General features: G+C 41.6%; 3 protein-coding genes and 1 pseudogene across 4 annotated transcripts in view; 3 read left to right on the top strand and 1 right to left on the bottom strand.

The window, feature by feature from the left end:
- Positions 1 to 903: 903 nt before the first annotated feature.
- On the top strand, positions 904 to 3,455 carry LOC123494290 (uncharacterized). Its single transcript, XM_045229469.2, has 2 exons — positions 904 to 1,003; positions 2,487 to 3,455. Exon 2 carries the CDS (start codon positions 2,492 to 2,494, stop codon positions 3,197 to 3,199), a length of 708 nt encoding a protein of 235 aa, XP_045085404.1. The 5' UTR covers positions 904 to 1,003; positions 2,487 to 2,491; the 3' UTR covers positions 3,200 to 3,455.
- Positions 3,456 to 7,151: 3,696 nt separating this feature from the next.
- Positions 7,152 to 8,872, top strand: LOC109733942 (uncharacterized). Its single transcript, XM_020293151.4, has 2 exons — positions 7,152 to 7,336; positions 8,037 to 8,872. Exons 1-2 carry the CDS (start codon positions 7,255 to 7,257, stop codon positions 8,528 to 8,530), a joined length of 576 nt encoding a protein of 191 aa, XP_020148740.1. The 5' UTR covers positions 7,152 to 7,254; the 3' UTR covers positions 8,531 to 8,872.
- Positions 8,873 to 9,117: 245 nt separating this feature from the next.
- On the bottom strand, positions 9,118 to 14,438 carry LOC109733937 (ABC transporter G family member 28-like; annotated as a pseudogene).
- An 11,822-nt stretch (positions 14,439 to 26,260) lies between these two features.
- Positions 26,261 to 26,543, top strand: part of LOC109758223 (OVARIAN TUMOR DOMAIN-containing deubiquitinating enzyme 12) — a 45,827-nt gene continuing 45,544 nt past the window's right edge. Inside the window, exon 1 of one of the 2 annotated variants that reach the window (XM_073502624.1) lies at positions 26,261 to 26,360. The gene's annotated coding sequence lies outside the window, so the exon portion shown is untranslated. The remainder of the gene's footprint in view (positions 26,361 to 26,543) is intronic. The other variant, XM_020317087.4, reaches the window with a different exon arrangement.

The raw sequence follows: 26,543 nt of genomic DNA, 5'->3' as shown, positions 1-26,543 counted from the left end.
ACGACTATGTGGCACTCCACCAGGAGCCTCAGCAGCCCACACATGATGTAGCACAAAACCACACAAGTTGGTTAGGAAAATTTTCCAAATGAACAAGATCCTTCAAAATTCCTCAAAAGATACTTTGAATCAAAAGGCGTTAAACCAAATATGTAGGTATTCCTATCTCCTCCAACTCCTCACTAGATGGGGAGCTGAATCTCAAGGAGAAGAAGACAGCAGGTTTCATCCTTCGCTACACGTGCCAAAATTCAATCATGGCAAGTAGAGCAGGGTCAGGGACTCAGGGTGCTTTATCTCCAAATAATTTCCAAAAATAATATTCACGATGGATGTTTTTTAGTAGTTACTTTTAATAGGTGATAAGTGCGAACACACACCTTCTCAAAGCCCATACCTCCATGAGGTCGCGCCCCTTAAAGTTTTCGTTGCAAGCTCTCTTCCTAATATATCCTAGAAAAAAATGTGTACCCTCTTTTGCAAGTCACTAGCAATAAGAGAAAAGGACATGTGCCAACACATTTGCCATACCTAGCTTTGAAACCCATGATAGTCACCCGGCGCAAGAAACGGGATCTAGTAACCACCAGTATGGATTGACACATGTCTTTGGATCCACTCGAGGGTACCGTAGAAGTTTCTTGCATAGAGTTTTAAATCAGTGTGACATAGTAGATAGATATGTTGATAACTTAATGGTCAAGTCTTTAGGCCCTCATGCGACTAGTTAGAGGCCACGCACACCGATTTAATTAGCTTTGCTAATGCTGTCTAGAGCCACCTCATGCACGGATAAACAACTTTGGGTTAACTTATTATAGTTGTTTGAGACCGTACGCTAATGGGTGGAGTAAACTATAGCGAGATAGCGTATTCGGGTCGTTCATTGCCTTCTACAATCCTACATGTATTGCACTAACCCCTCTCCTGTTGAGCTGCTAGCTAGTTAGGCAGCCCCTTTGAGTTACGTTCTCATCTCTTCACCAACTTCACACTCCAGGAGGTACGCAGGCGATCTCTCTCTCTCTCCCTCCCTCCCTCCCTCCCTCCCTCTCTCTCTCTCTCTCTCTACATGATTCTATCATCATTTGCGGAATGGATCCCAACTTATAAATAGGTTGAGTGCGTCGATTGTTATGAAATTACACAAAGTTGCATATTTTATTCGTAAGCAACCAGAAGACTAAATCAATGAGCCATAGAAGCCGGCCGGGGGTTCTCTCAAAAAGGCATCAAATTCTCAATAGATGATCGAGCTAACGATCTGGCTTGATTTGTACAAGTAAGGAATAAGGATTCGCCCGTCGCTGCTAGCAAGCACCCTTTTCTTTTCACAATAATCATAGCCTATAGTTTAAAAAAGCAGTTGTGAAGACTCGTAATCTATAGTTCATGTAGTTCTCGGAATACGCATATGGCCCCGGCCAGGCTCCATGGAAGCTTGTTTTAGAAGAAGAAGAAAGAAAAATCTGAAAAGCATTTTTGAGTTATTATAAAAAATTCTGAATTTATTTTGGCACGTGTGTAGATTCTCATTATGTGCTTGTTAGGATATGGGAGCGTGTGTTTATTCCAGGGATACATAAAAAGACAAATATGTGATCTATGATAAATAATATATGCACTATTTCTACTATAGATCTACAAATTTTTTTGTATGACGCCCACAAGTTGTAGAGAACATTCTGCATGTAAATGTGGTGGCTTTAAAAATGAATTTAGAACATCTAAATATATTTCTTTTACGTTTAGAAATGGATCCCAGGAGTCAAAAGACCCAACTCTTGTAGAGGTTCTTTTTGCAGAGAAATAGTTGGCATAGTGATATAACGGAAAGGTGTCCCGAATTTTAAAAAAAAACTGACAAAACATGTATCAAACGTGATCAACCAATTCTGATTTGTTGTGATATCAAACATGAACAAATGTTTTAGAGACATGCAAACTTTCATCCACACAAGTAACGTTCGAAGAGCTCTCACCAAAAATAACAAAATCACAGGTCAATGTTTTCTGCATTTTTTAGTACACGATTTTGTCTTTTTTGTCGAGAGCTTCTTGAATGTTATTTGTGGATGCAATTTTGCAGCAACCAAAAACATTTTATCATGTTCCATGTCGCAAAATTTCAGAATTTTTTTATCAAGTTTGATATTGATTTTTTTTTGTTTTTTGTAAACTCGGGTGTAGTACGAGTATGATATAAGTAGGAAACTAAGACCACAATCATTTAGCTCTTATTGCGATATGCCTTTACTATGGTAGCTTTTCTATACACCAATATAAAACACACCAATCGTCTTTGATCTAATCAATTAAGACACTTTAAAATAGAATTGATCCAATGTACTACTTTCTCCATCCCAAAATTCTCGTCTTATATTTGTCTACATACGGATGTATCAATAGATACACCCGAAACCTTGTAGACTTAATTGTAATTATAATTGCCATATGATGGAGCTGGGAATTGTTTGTCGTTACAGGGAACATGTCAGAAGGGGACAAAGCAAACACAGTGGCCATCTCGTCAGGAGATTCGTCGCAGTCTCAGCCACAAGAGACGATCACCATTGACAATCAACGCCCACACATGTCGGTTGATGATTTGCTCAAGGCAATAAAAGGAGCCAACGGCATGCCGGTGCTGTTCATCCCCTCCAGCGACGGCCGGCTTGCAGCGGTAGCCGTGGACGGCCTCCATCCGAATCTGGTGCCCGACAACTCCATTTCCGAAAAGAAGAACCAGCAGGATTTCCGGGCCTGGCTGCTGCTCCTCACGTCACTGGTCGCTACCGTCACCTTTACCGCAGGGCTCGCCCCGCCCGGCGGCTTCTGGGACGCCGACGACAGGGCAAACAGGCACATCGCCGGCACCTCAATCATGCGCGATAAGTTCCCCCGCATGTACTTGGTCTTCTACTACAGCAACACCACCGCTTTCTTCACGTCCCTGATGATCATCGGCATGCTCGCCAAGAACGTGTACAACAAGGAGACGGTAGTCCTGAAGAACCGTTTCTTCTTAGCCCTTGTCGGCCTCTGCTTCGTGACCTTGGGCACTAGCTACATCACCGGCACCTGGGTCAGCCCCAGGGGAGGGGTCTACAACATCGTCATGTTTGTGGTAGTCATTTGCTACATGTCCATGCACTGGGTTCTGGACTTCATCGTATGGATGCAACGCCGTGCTACATGAAGTGAAAGATCGATCCCCGGAACCATCGGTTTGTTGCTATGAGTGAGCTATATGTAAGAACAAAATTTTGTAATCAGAAGACACCGTCTTGTATCTGTAAATCCCTGCCCTGGTTTTGCTGCACATGCTCCTATTTTGACACCATGGAGTTGTAATTTGATGCATCCGATCCTTCAGCCTGCAAAGCACTGCATTGGGGGCGTATACTCAGCAGTCTTGGCTCACAAATCAGACATCTGCAACAAGAGTTAATTTAATCAAGGCATGTGTAGCTTCTTGTTTTATTAAAGTATCTTTGTTTGTAGATCTCGAGAGCATCAATATCTCCTATTGGCACTTGGACAACTCCGTGGATAATAATGGTGGGTTAAACGGGCTGGCACAATAAGCTCCACAAATAGGCCTCCCTTATGATGCTTGTCATTGGAGAATTTGTAGTGAGAGAAATGCTAGGGTTTTTCGCCATAAAAGTGCTCCACCGCCAATCATGCTAAACATCATCAAGGTGAAGGCGAGGCTTTGGGTCGCCGCGGGTGCCAAAAAACTATTGGTTGTTTTATTGGGAGAGTAATCTTGTATGTTGTATAAAGGGGGTGGTTGTAACAAAACTGAAAGGAATTAAAATATGCAATACGGCACCAAGCATAAGCCACCTTCTTTTTGCTCGTTGCTCCTACTGGAAGCAAATGCCAACAGTGCACGGGAATTGAATCAAATTCTGAATGTTTATGCAGCATGTTCATGGCAAGTTATTAACAAATAAAATCAGCCATCCCTTTCAGCAAAAATACGAAGAGGAAGTGCAAGGAGGAGCTGATGGATCAACTGAACATTGTCATTCAAGGTTTCTCTGGAAAAATATTTGGGCTTACCATGTTACATTGGTAAATCAAAATCCAAAGTGTTTGAATATATCAAGGAGAAAATATGGAGAAAAATACAAGGTTGGAAAGAAAAATTAGGTTGTAGCGCAAGTGATCCCCGTTTATGCAATGGCATGCTTTGACCTCACCAAACCCCTCTGTGGTGATATCAGTTCAATGATTGGAAGGTTTTGGTGCAACCAAATGGACAAAGTAAATAAAGTTCACTAGGTTGGATAGGACATATTAACAAAACCGAAAAAGAATTGATGAGTTCAGAGACCTATACTCCTTTAACCGGGTCATGTTGGGAAAGAAAGCGTGAAGAATATTACAAAACCCATCAAACTTGTGCGATAAATTATGGTAACCAAATACTTCCCAAACCAACATGTGTTACAAGCATAACCAAGAAAAGGCATCTCATACTGCTGGAGAAGCATTCTAAAGGGAGTCCAAATGCTAAAAAAAATAGAATTATATGAAGAATAGGGGATGAAAGCACGATTAATATATGGTCAGACCTTGGTTACCCAGGAGAACATCCAGGAGTGTAACATCGCAGCAAGGCAACAACATCATCACAAAAGTTTCAGTGTTAATTGACCCAGTATTAGGATCATGGGATATTCAACGACTCCAATAGACTTTTAATAAAGATGTTAATATTATCCTAGACATACCAGTTTAAAGCAAAATAAAGAAAAAATTCTCTCTGTCGAACTTGTGTTACTACTGGCGCATTAAATATATCTAGCTACCATTGAGTGTATCGCGATTAATATACTATTTGTATGCATCTTTGTCTTTCTCTGACATTGATCATTGGTACAATATTATTTATCTGTCAATTTTACAACAAAACAATTTAACCAAATATTAAAAAAAATGATCGGCATGTTATGAAATTTTGTTCATTAGGCTAAAATAAAATGTACTATTTGTCGACCCAGAAGCTCATTTTTGTAAGCCAAATTTGATCCTAATAAATGTTCACCATGTTGTAACATTTTTCTGTTCTTGTACCAAAAAGAACTTAGTAATATTTATTCGTAGAACTCAATAAAGTGTAATTTTTTCATGGATCACAAGATCGGATCAATGGTTCTGGATGTTTATTGCGCACTAGGAAATTCTCATGTAGTTGAGAATTAACAAAATTGTGCTCTGATTTGAAAACCTATTAAATCCACAATATACAAACTATTCAATAGTTATAATTTCAATATGTTAGAGAATGGGTGGGAATTGTTTCAACCTTATTGATAAAAAGGGACAAACATTCAATAAATAACATATTTAATCTAGATTATCTAGAGTAATGGTTTCTAGATACTTCCAACCCATGAAGATCATAGACGAAGTTATGAAACATCCAACTCTAGAATCTCTTCGATGATGACAGATTTACTATGGAATTCTCTAAATTAATCTTGTCTAGATATTTCTATTCCATGAATATTCTACATCCAGAATCTAGAACATCCAAGTCTCGAATCTTCTATAATCCTAGGGTTCTTCTTCAAATTATGTCATTATTGTTCTTGTTTTCTTCTAGAGCTCTTTTCTCAAACATATTTATCATATCTAATACTCCAAAACCTTCTAGAAGCCTTTTGGAACTTTCTCTGCATTTTTTGGAACTTATCAAGTGTGCCTTGACATGGGTGATGGCCTTTGGTATTTACTTGGGTGATGCATCATCTTCCCATTAGTGTTATTAAATTTTTAGGCCTTGCCGTTCCGCGCTTTTTTTTTTGTGCCATAGAGACTCTCCTGCTGCCATGCTCAATCTTTGTACCTGTATTTGTGCAGGCCATAGAGTACTGTGTATGTTGTAGAGCTACTGTATTTGTTTTCTTCACTGTTTTCTTTTTTCTTTCTCAGATTTTACTGTTTTCTCTTTGCTTTTCCTTTTTGGTTTTTGTTCTTTGGTTTTCTTCGTTTCGTTCTTGGTTTTAACCAGGTTTTTTTGGTTTTATTCATTTTTATTAGGTTTTTTCCTGTTTCTTTTCTTTCTTTCTTAGTTTTCTTTGTTTATTTGTTAGTTTTCATTGTTTTTTCTTCGTTTCTCTCTCTGTATTTTGGTTTTCATTCTACATTTTTCGTATACATCAAGCAATTTTTTCTAATAGACGTTTAACACTTTTCAAATACAAATTTAACATTTTTTAATACATGGCCAACATTTTTTCAGTACGCATTCTTAACATTTTTCAAATGCTTGATTAACATTTTCCAAATAGAAAATCAAAAAATTAAATACATGGTCAACATTTTTTCTACACACATTTTAAACATTTTCAAATGCTTGATTAACATGTTTCAAATACAATGTTAGCATTTTTAATACATGGTCAACAGTTTTTCTAAAGCTTGATTAATATTTTTTTTAAATTCAATACTAAAATTTCTATAATACGTGGTCAACATTTTTTTCTATATATATTAAAAAAATGCGTGTTATTTTGTTGAAGTACAAGTATAACAATTTTTTAATATAATACAAGATTAACTTTTCTAAATACATGGTCAACATTTCTCTATACACACTGAAAAATTTCCAAATGCTTGATTAACATTTTTCAAATAGTTGTTTAACTTTTTCAAATTCTTTATTAACATTTAAAATATATGATCAACTTTCCACACATATTGTATATTTTTTGTATAAATTTTTCGTATATATGAGAAACATTTTCTCTATATACACATTTAAAAAAATTGAATGCTTGATTAACCATTTTTTTACATGATCAACTTTTCACACGCATTGTATAGCTTTTGCATGCATCTTCATATACATTTGAAAACAACTCTATACACATTTAACATTTTTCATATGGTTGATTAAGATTGTTTTTTCAAATGTTTTATGTAAAGTGTTTTTTAATATATTTATTTAGAATATTTGGAAGTATAAACGAAAGTGAAAAATAGTAATAAAACGTTATAAAAAATATGAGGCCCATATAGGTCCTGTCGAGAGTCCCCGCCTTCGGCTTCGTTGGGCCCATATGGAGATCCGGACGTAAGAAGCTTCGCGAGGCCCATATGCGCCCCGGGGGCACGGTAAGAAGAGCCGAGCAGAGAGGCTGCCTACCCTGTCTGTCTGCTCTGCTCCGCTCGCCTCTTTCTTTCTTCGCCGGCAAGAAGAAGACGCGCGCCCCCTCCGTCGCCGGCCGACACGCCATGGCCGCCGGCCGGTTTCTGCCGCTGGCGGGCCGCCGCATCATCGCGGCCCTGTCCCAGCCGTCCGCCCCCTCTTCCCGCGGTGAGCCCCGGCTTCCTCCCCTCCCCCTTCTTGGTCCTTGCCGCTTAAATCCGCGCGCTTGTCCTCGGATCGATTGGCCAGGATACCGCAGCTCCCGGCGTCCCGGTGGCTGGGATTGTACTGTAGGTGTTTTTCTGATTTGATGCTGTGAGCCCCCGCCGTGAATGCTTCTGTCGCGGGATTTGATTCGATTGGGATTTATCTAGGTCGTGTGGGTTGTGGGCACCGGTGGGAGTTGAAATCCTTGTGTATGATTCCAGCACTGTGTGTACAAATTTAATCTAATTAGGACAGGCCATGTTTTCTTTTCTTTACGCTGTGTTAGAATGATTGATGGCTCAGGATGCTGTAAACGCAGGCGGCCGACAATCATACTCATAGTCTCACTCAGTTCATGTTTCTCTGTGGAGAATGAATTCTTAGTTCCTGCAAGATTGGCAAATAAATAGCTCAAGCGTTCATCGTTTCATCATATGTATGTATGCATCTCAGCTGTTTGCACTTATGCAACACAACTGAGCTAATAGCCAACTGAAGCTGAAGCATGTTTTCTCCATGGGGAAATTCACAGTTCCTGCAAAGACTGGCTATAAGCTGAAGCATTCTTTCTTAAATTTCATTTTATCATGTGTGTGTCACATGTTTTTACTTCTGCGACGCGAGTGAGCTAACGGCCAACCGGATACTCTTGTCATTGCAGGAATTTTCTTCCCTTCGACCGCGACCGCAGGCTTGAGGTCCCTCCAGACGATCATCGAAGCGAGCAGCAACGCGTCGACTGAGCGTCGCCATGACCCGGAGGACCACAAGACCGGCACCCCGCCGCCGCCAGCTTCGGTCCCTGCAGCAGCGGAGTCGAGCTTCAAGGTCAGAGACGCGTCGAGCCTGAAGATCTCTCCGAGGCACGACATGGCAATGATCTTCACGTGCAAGGTCTGCGAGACGAGGTCCGTGAAGATGGCCAGCCGGGACTCGTACGACAACGGGGTGGTGGTCGCCCGCTGCGGGGGCTGCAACAACCTGCACCTGATGGCGGACAGGCTCGGCTGGTTTGGCCAGCCGGGGAGCATCGAGGACTTCCTGGCGGAGCAGGGGCAGGACGTGAAGAAAGGCGACACGGATACTCTCAGCTTCACCCTGGAGGACTTGGCCGGGTCTCAGGTCAAATCCAAGGAACCTTCTGGTGAAAATTAGGCCTTGCTGCTGTAATATCTTGGCCTTCTGGTCCAGCAGCAGCTATAATAAAACTGTCACCTCCTTAACGAAACTTTGCGAATTATTCGCGCAGTTTCAAGGCTTCTCAAGTGGAGTATAAGCTGTTAAGTTCTACTAGATTAAAGCTGCAATAGCGAAGTGAATTTCCTGTAGTGGACTACCCACACTCTAGTATTTTGTGCTTTATCCTTTCTTGCCCAATCATGTTTCCGGTCGAGAGAACAAAGATATTGAGATGTGACCTTCTGAACCTCTAGTTTAACTGGAATATTGTGTCATTTTTTTTATGTGCAAGTATGATGATGAATGGTTGCCGCTGAATAGAGCTACAAATCCTGACCATGTAGTACAGTACAGCCAGAAATAATTAGACATTTGCACTTGAAATGTTACACTGACTGAAGGACAAGTTCCTCTGACATGTGCTATCATCATCAGCTAATCTGAAATGGATAACGCCTCTACATAAAAATTAGGGCATTCCTGACCAGCTGCCTGCTGCTACTCAACATCCTGCTCTTTACATCTCCACAACAAGAAAAAGGTAAATCTGTTCTTATCTACACCTCATGCATGCTGTGAAAGACAGAAAGCTCTAACAATTGTACATTTTTCTGTTACGCAGAGAAAGAAAGAATCGATGAACGGATCTATCGACAGAGGGGTCAGTGCTTCTGGAAGACTACCATGCAGAAGAAGGCTACGCAGCGGAAGATCACCCCGTTGGCCACGAGGACCCATAAACAGAGACTCCTGTTGCTGATGTCGTAGCCGTTACTTTGCAGAGAGCCGCACCGTGTTATCAACCACACCCCGGTGTAGCTGCAACCACGAACGAGCAATCGGGTGTTTGGTCAGAGACAATTTTACTTGCGAGCTCATTTATGTCAGGGAGGAATTTGATGGGAGGCATACGCACTTGTGAGCATTGGCGATCACGAACGCCTCCAGAGCCCACTTTGTGTAGCAAAGATCAGCTATGATAGTGTCCTTCTGCTGAGTTGCTATCAAGGTGAGAACGACTGGGAGCAGTGCAGACCACTGCAATCAAAAGCATGTATCATGAGCAATGATGAGCAATCTACAAGGGAGTGTCAAGAGCTTCTTTTGATTTCATGGTCATCAAAATACAATTGAGGAATGACAGCATGTTTCAGTACCAGTTGTGCGGAGCCTGGCTGGAAGAAGATGGCGAAGGTGTAGCCGATGCCCGTGACGCAGTACACAAGAGCAACGATGACGACATAGTTCTCCCAGATGGACGACCTGGGGTTGTTGAAGAAGTAGAACATGGAGAGGTAGACGATGGGCTTGACGATGGTGTTGAAGTGGTCGATGGTGTCCTTGGCCATGAAGTAGGCCAGTGAGCTCATCCCCGAGGCCCTTTCCCTCCAGTAGTATATCTTGTCCAGGGCGAACGATCTTAGGGCTCCGATTTTGCAAAGCAGGGCTGCGTCATGAACGCAGCTTGGCATGAGTGAACCTCGAGAACTGGTCAGCTAGATATGCAGATTCAGGGCTCGCTCAAGAGGAAGAGAAGGCAGGCCAGACTTACAGACGGCGATGACAGTGTAAGTGTACCCAAGCGCTCCAAACGTTTCGTCGCTCACTTTGGCCAGCGTCCCCAGGCATATCCCAGCAAGGCAGAGTATCAGGTAGTCGACAGCCAGTATCCTTGCTTCCCGGAGCCTCTGCTTGCCAACCCTGAAGACATAAACACCGAGATGAAGTGGAGAAGAATTCCCCAGGAAATGAGATCTTCAATACACAGATGAGAGAGACCTTACCTTCCCAGGAAGTACCTGTACTGCCTAAGGATGCCGGGAGTGTTGCGGTTTGACAGATCTAAGGTTGACTTGTTATAGTCAAACTCATCCTTCTTCTGCATGATGGTGTCCTTGATATTGGCCCACATTTCTGATAGAAAGGATGGGCTTGCGTCCGCGCCAGGAGAAGAAGGGTCTGCGCCTCCTCTGGACGAAGACCCGGAGGTGCTCCGCAGCATGTCCCGTGGAACGTCATAGCCGTTGTGCAGCATCCATCTGAGCGGCAGGTCCTTAACGGTTACGCCCGCGCTCATGTTTGGCTTCACAATGCCCTCCAAGATGTCAATGTAGTAGTCGGGTGGGTTCACGCGATCCGGCACGACAATGCCCAGCCCTGAGAAGTATTCTTCCACCTTCTTTACTGGACCGTGGTAGACGGTCATCCCCCCTTTCGCAAGAAGTATCAAGTCATCGAACATTCTGTACAGCGTGTAGCTGAGACGGCAAAGGGCTTTGTTTTAGTCAGGGAGAATTGCAGGCGATGAGGCAAACATATACCGTTCTGCATTTGAGGTTGGAAGCAAACCTAGGCTGATGAACAACCATGGAGATGTTGACGCCTTCGAGAGCTTCCCGGCGAAGGGCGCGGAGAAGAAGCAGGGAGGATGCACTATCCAAACCTGAAGTCGGCTCATCTAAGATCAACACCGAAGGTTCCATGACCATTTCTACACCGACGTTGACTCTCTTGCGCTGGCCACCGGAGATGCCACGCTGCTCCACCGTCCCGACCAGAGAATCTCGAACTGGCTGCAGCCCCAAAGACTCAATGACCCTCTCCACGACGAGGACCTTTTCGGCTTTCGACATGTCTGCTGCAAGCCTGAGATTCAACAACATACAGTAAGTTCACTTGTGTTAGCTGAAAAGGTAGATGGCTAACTCTACTTGGGCAAAATACCTGCATCTTGCATTGAACCAGAGATTTTCTTCAACGGTTAGGTTGCCATGGACAATGTCATCTTGGGGAACAAAGCCGATAATCCTCTTGTACGCACGGATCGGCTCAACTTTACCATTGATGAGCACCAAGCCTGATGTGTCACAACCAGTTGCCTTGCCGGCGACAGCACTCAGAAATGTGGTCTTGCCAGCACCAGATGGGCCCATGACGGCAGCTACGCGGCCAGGCATGAGCTTTCCTGTCACGGACCTCAAGATCTTCTTCTTGCTCCCCGTCAGCGTCAGAGTCAGGTCCTTGAACGCGACCTCAATCGGCATTCTCGAACCGACTTCGTGCTCTTTGGCCATGCTTACCACACCAGACAAACTCATGTTGTTATCGTTCTCCTCCATCTCCTGTTGAATTGCCTTTTCCTTCTCGATTTGACCGTATGCATACTTGAAAATCTGGCTCCGGCTGTGCATCTCCTTCCCTTTCGGCATCTTCTTGCCGGCCTTGTCTCCTATTTCCATTTGGAATCCTTCGGGCCCGTCTGGGTTCTCTTCTAGGGAGCTCATCATGTCGGGCAGGTTGCTCTTTTTTCCAGCCCCATCCGTTCCAACAGGCAGGCCTTTCGATGACATCCCCCCTGCCTGCCCCAGCTTCTGCTTGCGCGAGAAGGTGCGAGACAGTTGTGACTGAAGGCCAGTGCTAGCCTTCTTGGCGACATCTCTAGCTGTTTTCCACCTCTCGCGAGCCTGCGCCGTCTCTTTCGCATACCTTGCAGCAGCCTCTCGAGATTTTGCTTGCTTTTTCTCACGGTTGGTCAGAAGTTGGCCAGAGAAATTGTAGATGATCAGAAGGACTAGACAAGAGGCAATCTGCGGAGCCGCGGAAAAGAACAGAAGACAAGTGTTAGTTCGACCAAAGCAGCTGCGGCTTCCAAAAGGATAATAACCATGATATCGATTCGCTTAGTGGCATTACCACTAGCAACATGCCAAAGATCGTAATGTCCTGATTAACAGAGTTGGGCGGACATGCGCTCTTCTTGTAGCATCCTGCAGGGAAGAAGAAGAAGAAGAAGAAGAAGGCCACATTCAGGACGCGCACGGATCAAGAAGACTGCGGAGGGTATGAATTCCAACTCCTCTGCAATGAGAAGTAGTCGAGCTTACTGGTTTGCGAAGTCGACCCCTTCCTGCAGTAATACCTGCAAAAGCACACCTGACTCTCTCAGCATCTGAACAGATAAACACCCGAGCAATCGACCGCGGGAAGAGCATGCCAACTAAATATACCACCGGCGCAGGGTATATGATTACGAACAACGGTTGTGATGGAACTACAACTTTGAAACAGCAGATAGATAGGATTACCCACTACTACAAGGGAGCTTCTGGGTCGTGCTCGGGCAGTAGAATCCAGCCGGGCAGAAAACGTCGTCGGTGCTCATCACATCTGCCCAGTTGTCAGCACTGCCACAGGTGTGGTTTGGGTTCCCAGCAGGCGGTTGGTAATTGTACCTGAAATGCATCTTCAGCATTAAGTTATGATGAAACTGTGGAAATTTAGAAGTTGCGAGGGCAGCCGACTTACGGGTCGCAGATGCCCGTAGTCTTGTTCAGGGTGGACAGTGGGCAGTATGCTCCAAGAGGGCAAGCTGCACATGACAGAATTAACAGAGAGAAATCAGTATAACAGTTTCCTCCCAATCAAAAAATTAAATACAAATTTCCTTTCTGCTTGCATTTGAGTTAGCATAAGTGCATATATCCTGAAACATATTCAATTTGGCTTCTTTCTGAGCAAATGAGAAATGGAAAAAAGTTTGCTGGAAAACAGTGGTGTTCTTTTTGTCAGTGATGTTGGCATGCGTTGATGAGAGCTAACTTACGTATCATGCAGGTGAGGGCATGGGGGCAGAAGAAGCCGGGGCAGCAGGCCTGGCAGTCGTCGGCGCGGTAGGGGATGTCCTTGGCGTCCTGGAGGTCGACCTTCTGCTCGCCGGCGCTGCAGGCCCAGCCGGGCTCGCAGCCGTCGATCCAGGAGGAGAGGTTGCAGTTCTTGTTGGGCCTGACGTAGCTCTTCTCCCACCTGGTCTCCTCCCCGCTCTCGATCAGGCTGTTGAAGTAGAACTTCATCTCCGCCGCCGTGCACACCCGCTGGTGCAGGTCACCTGCCACAGAGAAGCATGATCTGGATCTTGAAAGGGCGGCATCGTCGTTGATCGAATTGAAAATGATTTACAAGGAAATCACAATGGTTCAAAATGCTACCATGCAGAATGTCCTAAGAATGTGGATGTGGCTGCTTTTTTTACCATTGGTCTGCTTCATGCAGTTGTTGAGGAAGGAGGTGTCCTTGGTGAAGTTGAAGGCCGCGTCCCACTCCGAGTCCCTGCGTAATCGGAATCCGAATCGGAGATCACCACACGAGATGGATCGATCGATCGATCCCACGGGAAAAACGGAGAAGGAGAAGGAGAATGGACATGCACGTACGTGTCCTTGATGCAGTAGCCGAGCTGGCTGCGGATGGAGCGGGCGAAGGTGGCGGTGAGGCCCTTGAGGCGCTTGTTGACGATCTCGGCGACGACGGGGTTGCCGACGAGGCCCTTGCCCCCGGCGGCGGAGGCGGCGCCGCCCCCGACCCCGTCCCCGCCGTAGTCGTCGTCGATGGCGTGCTCCTCGAAGGAGAGCCGCGGGACGACGGCGGCGTGCTCCTCGAAGGAGGAGAGCCGCGGGACGACGTTGTAGGCGGGGCTGCCGATGGCGATGGCGCGCGCGGCGGCGGCCGAGGTGAGGAGGAGCAGCGCGGCGGCGAGCTGCTGCCCCGCCACACGGGCCATGGGTTGGGCGGAGGGGCGGAGGGAGGACGCTCGGTGGAGCTGCAGGGTCGGCGCCTTGGGGCCTAGGTGGTAGGCATTGGTGGTGGCTGGCATTGGGAGGGCTCTCGGCTGGCTGGCTGGGATGGGAGGAGGAGGAGCTCGCGGGGCGGTGGTGGCGGAGAGCAGAAATAGGAGCAAGCCAGGAAGGGGGCAGACGGACCATGGGCCACGCGCCTCCTTCATCTCAACTGGACCTGGCTTCCTTCCAGTGGCCCTTTCGGCCTTTTCATCAACGGGTGTATGTTTGAGAATTCGAGCTTTTATGAGACCCCTAAAAAAAGCTGTTACGGGAGATAAATAGTTGGCTTAGCCATGGCTAGTTGTCGCTTATTTGTGTGGGGATAAGAGCCAAGGGTGCAAATGCATCACACATAGACTCACAAATTTGATGTTCTTATGAACATTTTCTTGAACATGTGAACATTTTTCTAAATGGTATTGACATTTTTTTATGTAATAAACGTTCAAACAATTATATGACCTGTTTTTTTACATTTGCATTAACATTTTTAAGTGTTATGAACATTTTTTTCCTACATGCAATGAATGTATTTTTATATGTCATGAACATTTCTAAAAATGATATGCATATTTTTTTTTACATTTTTTCAAGTTTTTTAAAATATCATGAACAATTTTTTAAAACTGTAAACATTTTTGTTAAATGGTACGAATATTTTTTAGAATGTGAAGAACATTTTTTTTAAATGTCATGAACATTTTATTCAACATGCATGAACACATTTAGAAGCTGCGTGAACAATTTTACAATACAAAAAGTGTTTGTGAAAATAAGTAGAAATAGAAAAACTATTAAAAAAATAAGTTTCCGTGTTATTATCCCCGGCCTCTGCATCTATCGATGCACACAACCATAATTATTTTTTTCATATACCTCTAAAATACATTATTTTTTACCTAATAACATAAATAAGAAACAAAAATAGATAAGAGACAATTGAAAAGATGTAATCATGCGTGCTCCATCATCTTGCTAAGGGACATAGATGCCCCCAGTGTCTGTGTGAGAATGTGATGTCATGAAAAATTGATGGGTTTTTCTTTGCGGGGAATGGAAGACAAATAGTTGGTTGAACAATGGTTTAGCTCAAACCATGACCAGTTTTGTAGGCGTAGCTTAGCATGTTTTTAATCTCACCTACCATGCGAACCAATGCAAAACTCAACCTACGGTAAAAATCATGCGAACTAGACCCAAATAATCCGGAGGCCATGAAGCACGAGCAGAAGGACCCCACCGAATCAAATCATGGAAGTTGAGAACTCTCTAGAGAACCCGAAGCTGGTGGTAATTAACATCAATGCCACGCACAAAAATCCTTTGATCTTGAGAAAATAGAAATTTCGGCATTTTAGACCACCTGCGCGAGTGTAATGCCAGAAAGGACCCCCTCTCAGTGCAATTGGCAAATATTCGTGCCGGCAGGCCCGATAGGCGACACCAGGGACATGGTAGCTGACATAGCCCATGGCGGCAGGTGCCATGTCATCACCTCATTCTGTTTTCTGTTCTGCATCACTCCAAATCCTATGATGCAAAGGGTGCCACCACTGGTTGTGGCGGCAGGAGACACCTGTCGCCTGCCAGGCTTGCCGTCACGATAGTTTTGTCATTGCATTGAGAGGTGGACTTTCTGGCATTTCACTCATGCAGGTGGTCTAAAATGCCAAAAATTCGAGGAGAGGAGGATTGTTACAAGGTTGAATAGATTACTAGATACAACCACTAAACATTGTAGTTATATGTAACCATTCCACTTGTCTTCTCGTGCATGGAAGTAGAATATCGAACCCGGAAGAGAATGCACTACCACAACATTTTGGCGCTTGTCATGTGTGATGTAAAACGTGTAGCCTTGGGAAACCACACAACTCCAGTAGTAATACTAAGTTGGATATTTGCAATACTAAGTATTGTGTTTATGCCCTTCACCCTTTTGTTATGAAGTGTTCAGTTCTTTCGGGGCATATGAGAGTTTCTGAATTCTAAACGGGAAGTCGGTGTTCAGATAGTGTCAAGAATTGAGTCAACTGAACCAACTGTACCTTCTTGGTATAATTGAATTTTTTTTGTGTTAATACTTTTGTAATCATAAATGAAGCCACACACAGTGCAGAATAAGTTTCTGCCTGATTTGCACAGGAATACAGGGACATAATATATTTTTTTAAACAACAAAAACAGCACAGACGTCCCGTCGACATCGTTCTCGATCTTCAGAGTCTGTGGCTCCTAGCCCCCAAAATATATCCATATGTGAGTGTATACATATGCTTGTGTTCTAGAAAAGGAAAAGCAATGACTGCTTCAGAAAATAGGAAATGAGTGAAAAAGACAAGTGGTCCTTCATTTGATCATCCCTTACTATGGCATCAAGAGAGATGTTCATGCAAGCATCGCACAAAGCAACATCTTCTTACATCTTGTAGTTGACGCACTTTGAGCCTTCCTCATTGTTTTACTGTCGAGCTCCTTGGCAAGGAACGAAAGGATGGAGACATGCATTTTGTAGTGTGTTTAAAAAAAAGGTAGACCCTCACGGGACGAAGTTGGTGGGGAAGAAGGTTGAGCGTCACGATTTCCATAGGGTGCAAGACCGCCGGTGAATGACCTCCAATCCATGGGCGGAAAACGGCCCGATTTCATGAACAACACAAAGCACTGATGACTGGGGTAAAGAGGTGAATGCGTAGGGGACGAGTCTTACATGGGAGATGAGAGATCACTAGCGGCGACAATTGAGAGGGGTTAGAGGGCAGAGGTCGTAGATGAAACAATAAAGGCTTGGTATGTACACTATGCACTTCTTATAAGAAGACCACCCCCCCCCCCCCCCCCACTTCTCCCTCCAAATGTATGGGCAGACATCCCGGACAAAAAAGTGCCACTCAAACGGACCCCCAAGGCCAACCGAAGCATCCTGGTTGTCCGGCACTCAAGTTGGCAATGGGGATTACCTAGGCGGGTATTAGACTCCCATACTCCTTCCATGCCCATCCCCATCCCCGTACCCGCCTGCGGGGGTAAAAAGTTTCCCATCCCCATCCCCGTCAACCCATATAGCAATCAACACCTACCTTCAATAGCATTTCAGTAAAAAAAGTAGCATTTCAGCATAATAAACGCTATGTTGTGGCTAGGTTAGTATTTCTTAGGTCTTTTGGGGCCAAAAAGGCGGGATGGGTGGAAATTTAGGTGGGTAAGGACGGTAATTACCTAGAGTCTACTAATTTCAGAGCCCACATATAAGGCCTTCACGGGTAAGCGCGGGTAACGGGCAGGGGTAATGCTATCCCATCCTCATCCCTGTCTTGCACATCGGGTAAGGTATTTGACCCATCAGCTTCCCCGTGGGCATTAAAGTTAGCACATCCCCGTCCCTTAATAGATTAATTACCCACGGGAACGCGGGTAACGATTAACCGTTGCCAGCTTGATCCGACACCCCTCAAACCCAACCCATATGTGGAGCAGATATGGGAAAAGCCAGACGTGTCCGCCACGTCAAATCCGATAGTTCAGACACATCCCAAATCTCTCAAGATAGTCACCAACCCTAGCCCAACCTCTCCTCTTCCTCTCCTCTCTTCCACGTTGTATGTGCCGTCCATTCCCTAGCACCACCGGCGTCCCCAACCCACAGCGCCGCCACCATCGGCCCCAAAACCCTCAGTTGCCTTGCCGCCCCGGACACGGTCGCAGCAACCGGACGCCCCCTCGACAAGTCCTACTTCCCCGTACATACACCTATATCTTTGTGCTCGGTGAAATGTCTGATTCTTTTAGTTTCTATTGCTAATGACTTTCAAAACGAGGAACTTGATGAATTCATATATAAAGAGTTCGTCGATTTGTCAGATTCAGACAATGCAGATGCTTCATTTTAGACTCGTATTCCAAGCTCATCTGTTGCATAATAACACCCTATACCATGTCCCATTGAGCCATTCACACCATGTGTATGTCCAGTTTGCATGATTACCAGTTTGTATCACACGTGGGCATTGCACAAATCTTTAGCTTTTTGTTAGTTTTCATCGGATTTCTTCGTTTCTCTTTGATACTTTCTCGGTTTTCACCTTTTTCATTCTTTTCCAGTGGTTTTCTTCTAGGTTTTTTTATGTGTTTTCCTTTTTCTTTAATTCCCTTTGTTTCTTTTTTAGTTTTCCTTTGTTTTCTCATTTTCGTTGGTTTTCTTTTCTTTCTATCATTTCTTCCGTTTCTTTGTTTCTTTCTCGGTTTTTACTAGGTTTTTCTTTTATTTCTTTGTTTTATTGGCATTTTATTTCCTTTTTGTTTTCTTCGCTTTTCTTTGTTTCTCTTTTGTTTTTCACTAATTTTATGCTTTTGCATGGTTTTCATCGGTATTCTTTGTTTCTTTTTCGACTTTCATTGACTTCCCTCATTTTTCTTTGTTTCTCTGTTCGTTTTTATCGGTTACTATTGTGTTCAACATATGTCAAATTTTTCATAACACAATGCACATTTTTATTGTACACGTGAAACATTTTTGTTGACACACCATGAACATTTTTCAAATACTCGGGCTATACTTTATTAAAAAAGAAGTTTTGAACAGTTTTTTAATATAGTGTCAAAATTTTATAAATACATGGCAAACATTTTTTAACGGTGGTAAACATTTTTCACAAAAATATACATTTTTTATACATCAGAAACATTTTTATATACTTGTTTAACAATTTTAAATACAAAATTAAAATTTAAAATATATTTTATTTATGTCTACTTTCATTCGATGTACGTTGTACATTTTTTTAGATATCAAGAAATCTTTTATACACGTTTACATTTTTCAGTACATGATAAAAAATCATACACATTGTATACATTTTTCGTATACACAATTAATATTTTTAAATGTTTGTTTAACAGTTTTCAAATATTTTACATAACTTCTTTTAATATTTATATTTAGAATATTTGGATGTAAAAACAAAATAAAAAATAAAAAAGTGAAAAAACCATTAAAATGAGGTTGTGTCCTGGCCTCCCGCGCACGTGGCCAACCCAGTCTCGCGCTCGCCCAAGCGAGGCTGCACTACCGGTTAGTTTGGTTGGAGTCCTGGCAAACATTTGCCTGGCCTGGACTTTTCCTGGAATCTGTCTGAAGGTTGTTTGCTTGGTGTCCTCAATATTCCTGGCCTGAAGCATCCCATGTTCATTAGCTTGGCTAGAGTACCAGGCATGCTAGTTAGCCTGACCCAGGCGCTCAGAATCGGAAGCCTGAAGCTTGCCTGAGACACTAAATCCACTATCCACGGGTTCCTTATTGATGAAGTGACGGGTCAATGGTTCTTTATTGGCTGATAGGCCTGGATGGGGACATCATCCAAACACATCAAGCAAGGTCAGCCTGGCCAAGCACTTTTCGTCATTTTTTCAAGCACAAGCCAGGCTCAACTTTTACCAAGGCATGGAGCCGAGGACTCCAACTAAACTAGCCCTATGTCTCGCACTAACCGAGACATGGGCGTGCTCCAGAGAGGCACGGCAACATAGTATTGTAATGCTTCTTTCTTATGTCAATTTCCCCTCTTTTTTTTCTTTTCTTTTTCTTTTTTCCCTTCCCAAATAACTGATATTTCTAAAAAATTGTGAACTATTTTTAAATCACATTTTTGTACCAAATTCATGAAAAAAAATTAAGTAGTGAATAATTTTTTAATTCATAAAATTTCTTGATAACCGAGAAATGATTAAAATTCATTATTTTTCAAATAACTGAAAATTTTTCAATTCATGGACAATTTTTAAACACTTGATTTATTATTAATTCTTGAACATTTTCTTAATTTACCTAATAAATAAAATTTGTGAACTTTTCAGAAACTCGGGAGCATTTTCTATAATTTTTGAAAAAAAATCATACTTCTGAACATTTGAACTCTTAAATATGTTTTGAGTTTCTGGAAAAAAAAACTTTATTTTATTGAGCCGATGAACATTTTGTGAATCGAAGAACAAGTTTTGGAATTAGTAAACATTTCTTGAATTTGTAAACATTTTTTGCAATTCAATTAATATTTTAAATTCATGATTTTTTTTAGAATTCGTGAAACATTTTTTGATTTTTTGAATTCATGAACAATTTTTTAATTTAGCACCATTTTCAAATTTGTGAATATTTGTCATATCTAGGATCGTTTTTCATATTGATTTTTTTACTTGGGATACTTTTGGAAATGCGGGAACAATTTTAAACTTTGTAAATGTTTTTTGAAGCTTGAGAAGAAAATCAAAATCGTGAACATATTTTAAGTTGACAAATTGTTTTGAAATCGCCAACATTTCTAAAGAAGCAAAAAAGGAAGAAGAAAAAGAAATGACGAAAGTAGAAAAGCACGGGCACGCTTGAACAACACATGGGCTGGTCCAGAAGAGCGCGGGGTAGCGGGGGCTGCGCCTTTGCGTGTCACCCACCGAGCGCCATGTGTGCTTGAGGGCAACTAGTATAGGATCTAGCTTTCGTGAAGTTTTTTTAAAATACAAAAAATGTTCCAAAATTCTGAAAATATTTGTAGACACACATGCATGCTTGATGTACACTATTCATAGTTCAGTTTTTCTTTTTTTGTACCTTTCACTGTAAATTGAGTTTTGAGCTTTTTTATCAAAAGGGGTTTCCCCCGCCCCATTTTTATTAAAACGGGGCACACAGCCCAAGCCGACAGTTAATAGTTCTCGGATCTAGCCTAGAGTAGCAGAATCAGAAGCGTTTTAAAAGGTTTACATCTCAATGTAGCGAGCAAAGGCTCAAAGAAGGCCAACAGGAAACCAAAGACACAAAAACTACTGACAACTGAATCAACCAGTGTGCGCCTTCAGCATGAAGCCTTCCAGTCTGTCTTCTAGTTTGCCTCTCAGTCCCTTGTCCAGGCTATTTGCAGCACTTCGCCTCTTCGACGGTCCAGGAGCAGGAGACAGCGCCGTAGAAGCACAGACTGATCTCCCCCACATAGGATCTTCCACTCATGAAGCAGAGAGCACATCCTTCCCAGAATTGCCCTAGTGCTTGTCCATGGCATGCCCGAAAAACATAGATCGCTACGCATAGTCCAAATGCTCCAAATGGTAGCAACACAAGCAATGCCAATCACACTTTTCTTATTATTAATATCCCAAAGGGCAGAAATCTCCTCCATACTACCCGGTTTTTTAAATCCAAAAATCTCAGCAACATATTTCCAAATGTTATCAGCAACCACACAATCGAAGAACAGATGTCTAACAGTTTAATTCTCACAACAGAAAAGACAAATCACATCATTCACAGGATGTCTCTTACATAGATTGTCTCTGGTGAGGATTTTATTATGATAGGCTAACCATAAGAACACCAAGTACCTATGTGGTACCAGAATTTTCCAAAAAAAATTCCATATAGGGGTAGAAACCCCACCCTAGTTAATCATCTCATAAAAGGAGCTCACACTGTATACCCCAGACGCTTCAAGCGTCCATACAGGGTGATCTTCCTCACTAGTTGGTTTCCTATTGGCAATCACTTGGGTTAGAGCATCCCATCTAGCGAGGAAATCTTCATCAACACATCGGTTGAAAGAAAGTTTCAGGGTTTCCCCATCCCAAACCTGGGAGACCTTACAGTTTTGTTGCTGACAAATCTCAAAAATATCCCAGAATTGTGTCTTAAGGGAGATATCTCCGACCCAATTGTCATGCCAAAAACTAATTTGCTTGCCATTACCTAAAGTCCACCTATAGAAAGGTCTTGCAGCGGCCAAAGCCCAAGTAAAACCTTTCCAGAAAGGTGAGCCCACCCCTTGTTTTGACCAGAGCAAGTTGGATTTATCAGAATTGTATTTGTGGTCAACTAACTTCACCCAGTCCCTATCACTGTTCTGGTAATATCTCTTAGCCCATGAGGCTAACAGTGCCCACTACAAGGATTCCGGTCCATTGCAACAAAATTTATTGCTACAACTACATTTTGTTGCAATAAAACGCAATATTACCACAAATTCACCGGTAGTGGTAATAGACCGCACATATTGCCATAACTTAGTTTGGTCGTGATAAATACTAACTTCATTGCAATAGAGGCCTCATATTGCAACAAATTGTATCGGTGTTGCAATATGGTAGAGGTATTGCGACAAACAAATTTCGTTGCGCGAGGGCGGTCATTTTGTTGTAATAGAGACTAGGTATTTCAACAACATAACTATTCGTGGCAATATTCAGATAGATATTGCAACATCGGCGTGATGTTGCATTAGTTACAAATATTGTTGCAAAAGTGGCTAACTATTGCAACAAACTGCATCGTCGTTGCAATATGGTTGCGATATTGCGAGAAACAAATTCCGTTGCGCCAGGCAGCCATTTTGTTGTAATAGAGACCAGGTATTTCAACAGAATAACTATTTGTGGTAATATTCGGAAAGATATTGCAACATCGGTGTGACGTTGCATTAGTTCCAAGTAAAACAGTGGAAAAAGATATTATTCGAATTTATAGATATTAAGTTACGATTTTTGCAAGCTTTAAGGAGTAACTAAATATATCTTAATTGCACCAATTGCAATTAACCAACACAATGGGAAAAAGTTTATAAATGGATAGAACACACTTTCTTGATAGGAATACATATTTACTTTGTTAAATTTGGATTTGAAATGGCCAAGTTGTTGCCATTTTAAAACTAGGGTGTTCTGTGCCAAAACAGGGACTTGTCAGATGGAAATCAAAAATAGAGGGTCCCTGGTATGAAAATTGCCAGATCCAGATATGGAGCTGAATCTGACCGAGGACTTCTATAGCCGCAGCCGCTGACCTGCGGGCCCGGGGCCTTGCTGGGGTTGACTGGCGCGGGTGGCATCCACGGTGACATCCAAGGGCGATGACAAGTGGAGCCGGCCACCGTGCAGTAACCCAAGAAATGTGGACGCTTTCACCTGGGCAGGGATTGATCGCTTGTCCTCAGTGCCGAGGATCAGGGTTCAGACCAATGGGATGTGCAAATGTTGGTGATAGTGGAGGGGTCTCGGAGTAAATATCTGGTACCCACGAGGTTATGTGGGACGACAAGCCTAAAAATCGCCCGCGCCTGAATATATAGTGGAAACGCCTGCGACTATTTTTCTCTTTAAGCGATTCCACTGGATGCTCTCGATGAAGGTTTTTCATCTCCCCACTTCGTATTGGGCCGGCCCATTTGTGCGTGTAGGAAGTAAAAAAAAAACAGCGAGTTAAAGGGAGAATCAGGTCCGATCCCTGGTCTCCAACCGTGAGTGCGCGTAACCTCGTTTTAGTCATATTTTGTAGGTGCGCTCCCTACTTGAGGCGATTAGAGCTAGCTTTCTTTGAGTTTTTGTTTCTTTTCTTTTCGTTTTCTTTTTCTTTCTGCTTCTCCCTTTTTTCATTTTTGTTTGCACTTTGTTTCTTCGTTCTTTTCATTTCTATTATTTTCTTTTCTTTTTTTCTTTTTTCTTTTGGTTATTATTCTACATATTTTGTATACGTCAACAATATTTTTCTAATACACATCTAACTTTTTTCAATACATGTTCAACATTTTTATATACATGATCAACATGTTTTCAAATACTCGTTCAACATTTTTCAAATACTTGTTCAATATTTTTGAAGCACTTATTCAACATTTTTATATAAATGACCACCCTTTTTCAAATACTTGCTCTGCATTTTATTCAAATATTTGTTCAACAATTTTCAAACACTTATTTAACATTTTTATATACATGATCACCCTTTTTCAAATACTTGTTCAACATTTTATTCAAATATTTGTTCAACAATTTTCAAACACCTATTTAACATTTTTATATACATGATCACCCTTTTTCAAATACTTGTTCAACATTTTATTCAAATGTTTGTTCAACATTTTTTAAATACTTATTCAACATTTTTATATACATGGTCAACATTTTCTTAAATAGATGTTCAATCTTTTTAAAATTCTTCTTTAACATTTAAAAAATACTTATTCGACATTTTTATATACATGATCAACATTTCTTAAATTCTTGTTCAACTTTTTAAAAATTCTTGTTCAACATTGTTTTCAAATACTTGTTCAACATTTTTCGTATACTCGTTCTTCATTTTTAATGCTTATTCAACATTTTTCAAATAGTAGTTCAACATTTTTAATACTTATTCAACAATTTTCAGATACTTGTTCAACATTTTCCAAATTCTTGTTTAATATCTTATTCAACAATTTTCAAATACTTGTTCAACACTTTTTAAAATATGTTTTTAAAGATTTTGTTTGAATATATATATATATATATATATATATTTAAAACATTTTAAAGTATAAACAAAAAGAAAAAAGAAAAAACGAGAATAGAAACGAAGCAGAAAACAAGCAGGTGCTTCCCGCGCGTGGGCTGGCCCATGTGTCGCAGGGTGCGGTATTAATGGGCCAGCCCATTCGGTGACGTTCATATCGAGTCGTTACTAAAATCCAAAAAAAAGGGCGCACACACTTGAGGAATCGAACTCGACACCACAAGATAGAAACTAATTGTTCATTACCGCTTGAGCTAGCTAGTTTCAGTGGGTTGCACGCCGCGCACGCATTTAACTACTAGGTACAGAGGTAGATAAAAAGCCACTAAAAAAGGTAGATAAAAGAAAATTCGAAATTTAACCATTTAATATTTCGAAATATACATTTAATATCTTTTGATATACAATGAATAATAGTTAAATACACATTGAATACATTTTATATATGCTGAACAATATATATATATATATATATGTAAATTGTTTGGGGCACCTAGGTGCCCAGGCACCTAGCATTTAATAGCTCACATGTCCACCCATTTGCATTTATTGATCTGAATAAAATTAAAACACACATTAATTGGTGGAGTGAGAATAACACAATAAAAAGGAAAGATATATACATGATTACATGCATCCTCTTCAGATCAAGGTATACTATGTACACACAATGTAACTCGCCGGCTTGTGGATTTTCTATGCACAGATGAATACATGTAAACATAAAAATTGATACCTTCATGAGGTATCCATGACAATTTTTTTATTATGTATATCGACAAATTGTGCGCTGACTCCAAATAATATAAACATACCCTTGGTATATATATACCTACTAATAAAACTATGTTCGTACACGGCTACGTATATATCTAATGATTTATTCTAGGTTTTAGGTAGTAAAGAAATTATATACATAGCGGAAATGTATATACCTACTAACGGAATTATGTACATACGTGGGTATGCATATACCTACTAACGAAATTATATACATACCCCGCAAAAAAAGAAATTATATACATACGTGGATATGCATATACCTTCTAACGAAATTATATACATACCCCGCAAAAAAAAAGAAATTATATACATACGTGGGTATGCATATACCTACTAACGAAATTATATACATACCCCGCAACAAAAAATTTATATACATACGCGGGTATGCATATACCTAACAAAGAAAAAATATACATACGCGGGGTATGCATATACCCCTAAAAAAATTATGTACATACGCGTGTGCTTTTCAAATAAAGTACATGTACGGGTATGTGTATGTGTATACCCAATTATGTGATGGGTACGTGTATACTTACTACTGAAATTACGTAATATACACGTCTATTTACATACGTAGTTATTTATTTTATGAATAAATAAGTGCTATATAAGGAGGTAATAAATGTTGATTTTTATTCACTATGGTATTTTAATGACCTTCCTTTCTATGATGTGACATGCATGCATGGACGGTTAAAGAATTAAAGCCTGCCAAATTAACTAGTAATTAAATCATTTATATTGGTTTCCAAATCAGTCGCTAAGCACGATCAAACGATGGATAGGCAAGGTGAACATTTTTTATATACGTTGATCAATATTTAAATACACATTGAACAATTCTTGTTATATAAGCTGAACATTTTTGCATTGTGAACAAATTTTGAAAAAGTGAATATAATTTGATAACCGTGAACAGTTTCTGAAATCATGAAGAAAAATTAGAATTTCTAATATTTTTTGAAAACAAAGGTAAAAAAATGAAAAAGGTAGAATAAAGGGAAAAAAGAAAGGAATATGAACAGAAACAAAAGAGGGAAAATGATAAAAAGAAAAAAAGAAAACACGAAACAGGAAAAAAAATGGAATACTGGCAACAGAAAGAAAAACAGAAAAAAAAACATTTGAGGGACCTTCCCGAAGGTTTCTAAAACCGGTTTGCCTCGCACTGCTATTGACGCTCGCAGTGGGCCGGCCCGTTTTGCGGTGCTCGCTCGCCCGCTTCAACGGAAGCGCAGCAGTTCGACGCACGCGAGCGTCAAATATAGTTCGCGTG

Source organism: Aegilops tauschii, chromosome 6, assembly GCF_002575655.3.
Source record: "Aegilops tauschii subsp. strangulata cultivar AL8/78 chromosome 6, Aet v6.0, whole genome shotgun sequence".
In the NCBI taxonomy this organism is placed as follows: Eukaryota; Viridiplantae; Streptophyta; class Magnoliopsida; order Poales; family Poaceae; genus Aegilops; species Aegilops tauschii.
The sequence above is the reverse complement of the archived record's forward strand: the minus strand, read 5'-3'. Positions and strand labels throughout refer to the sequence as shown.

Coding starts and splice junctions, on each gene's coding strand:
- LOC123494290 (XM_045229469.2), top strand. CDS start 2,492: ATGTCAGAAGGGGACAAAGCAAACACAGTGGCCATCTCGTCAGGAGAT.
- LOC109733942 (XM_020293151.4), top strand. CDS start 7,255: ATGGCCGCCGGCCGGTTTCTGCCGCTGGCGGGCCGCCGCATCATCGCG. Junction 7,337..8,036: donor GTCCGCCCCCTCTTCCCGCG/GTGAGCCCCGGC, acceptor TTGTCATTGCAG/GAATTTTCTTCCCTTCGACC.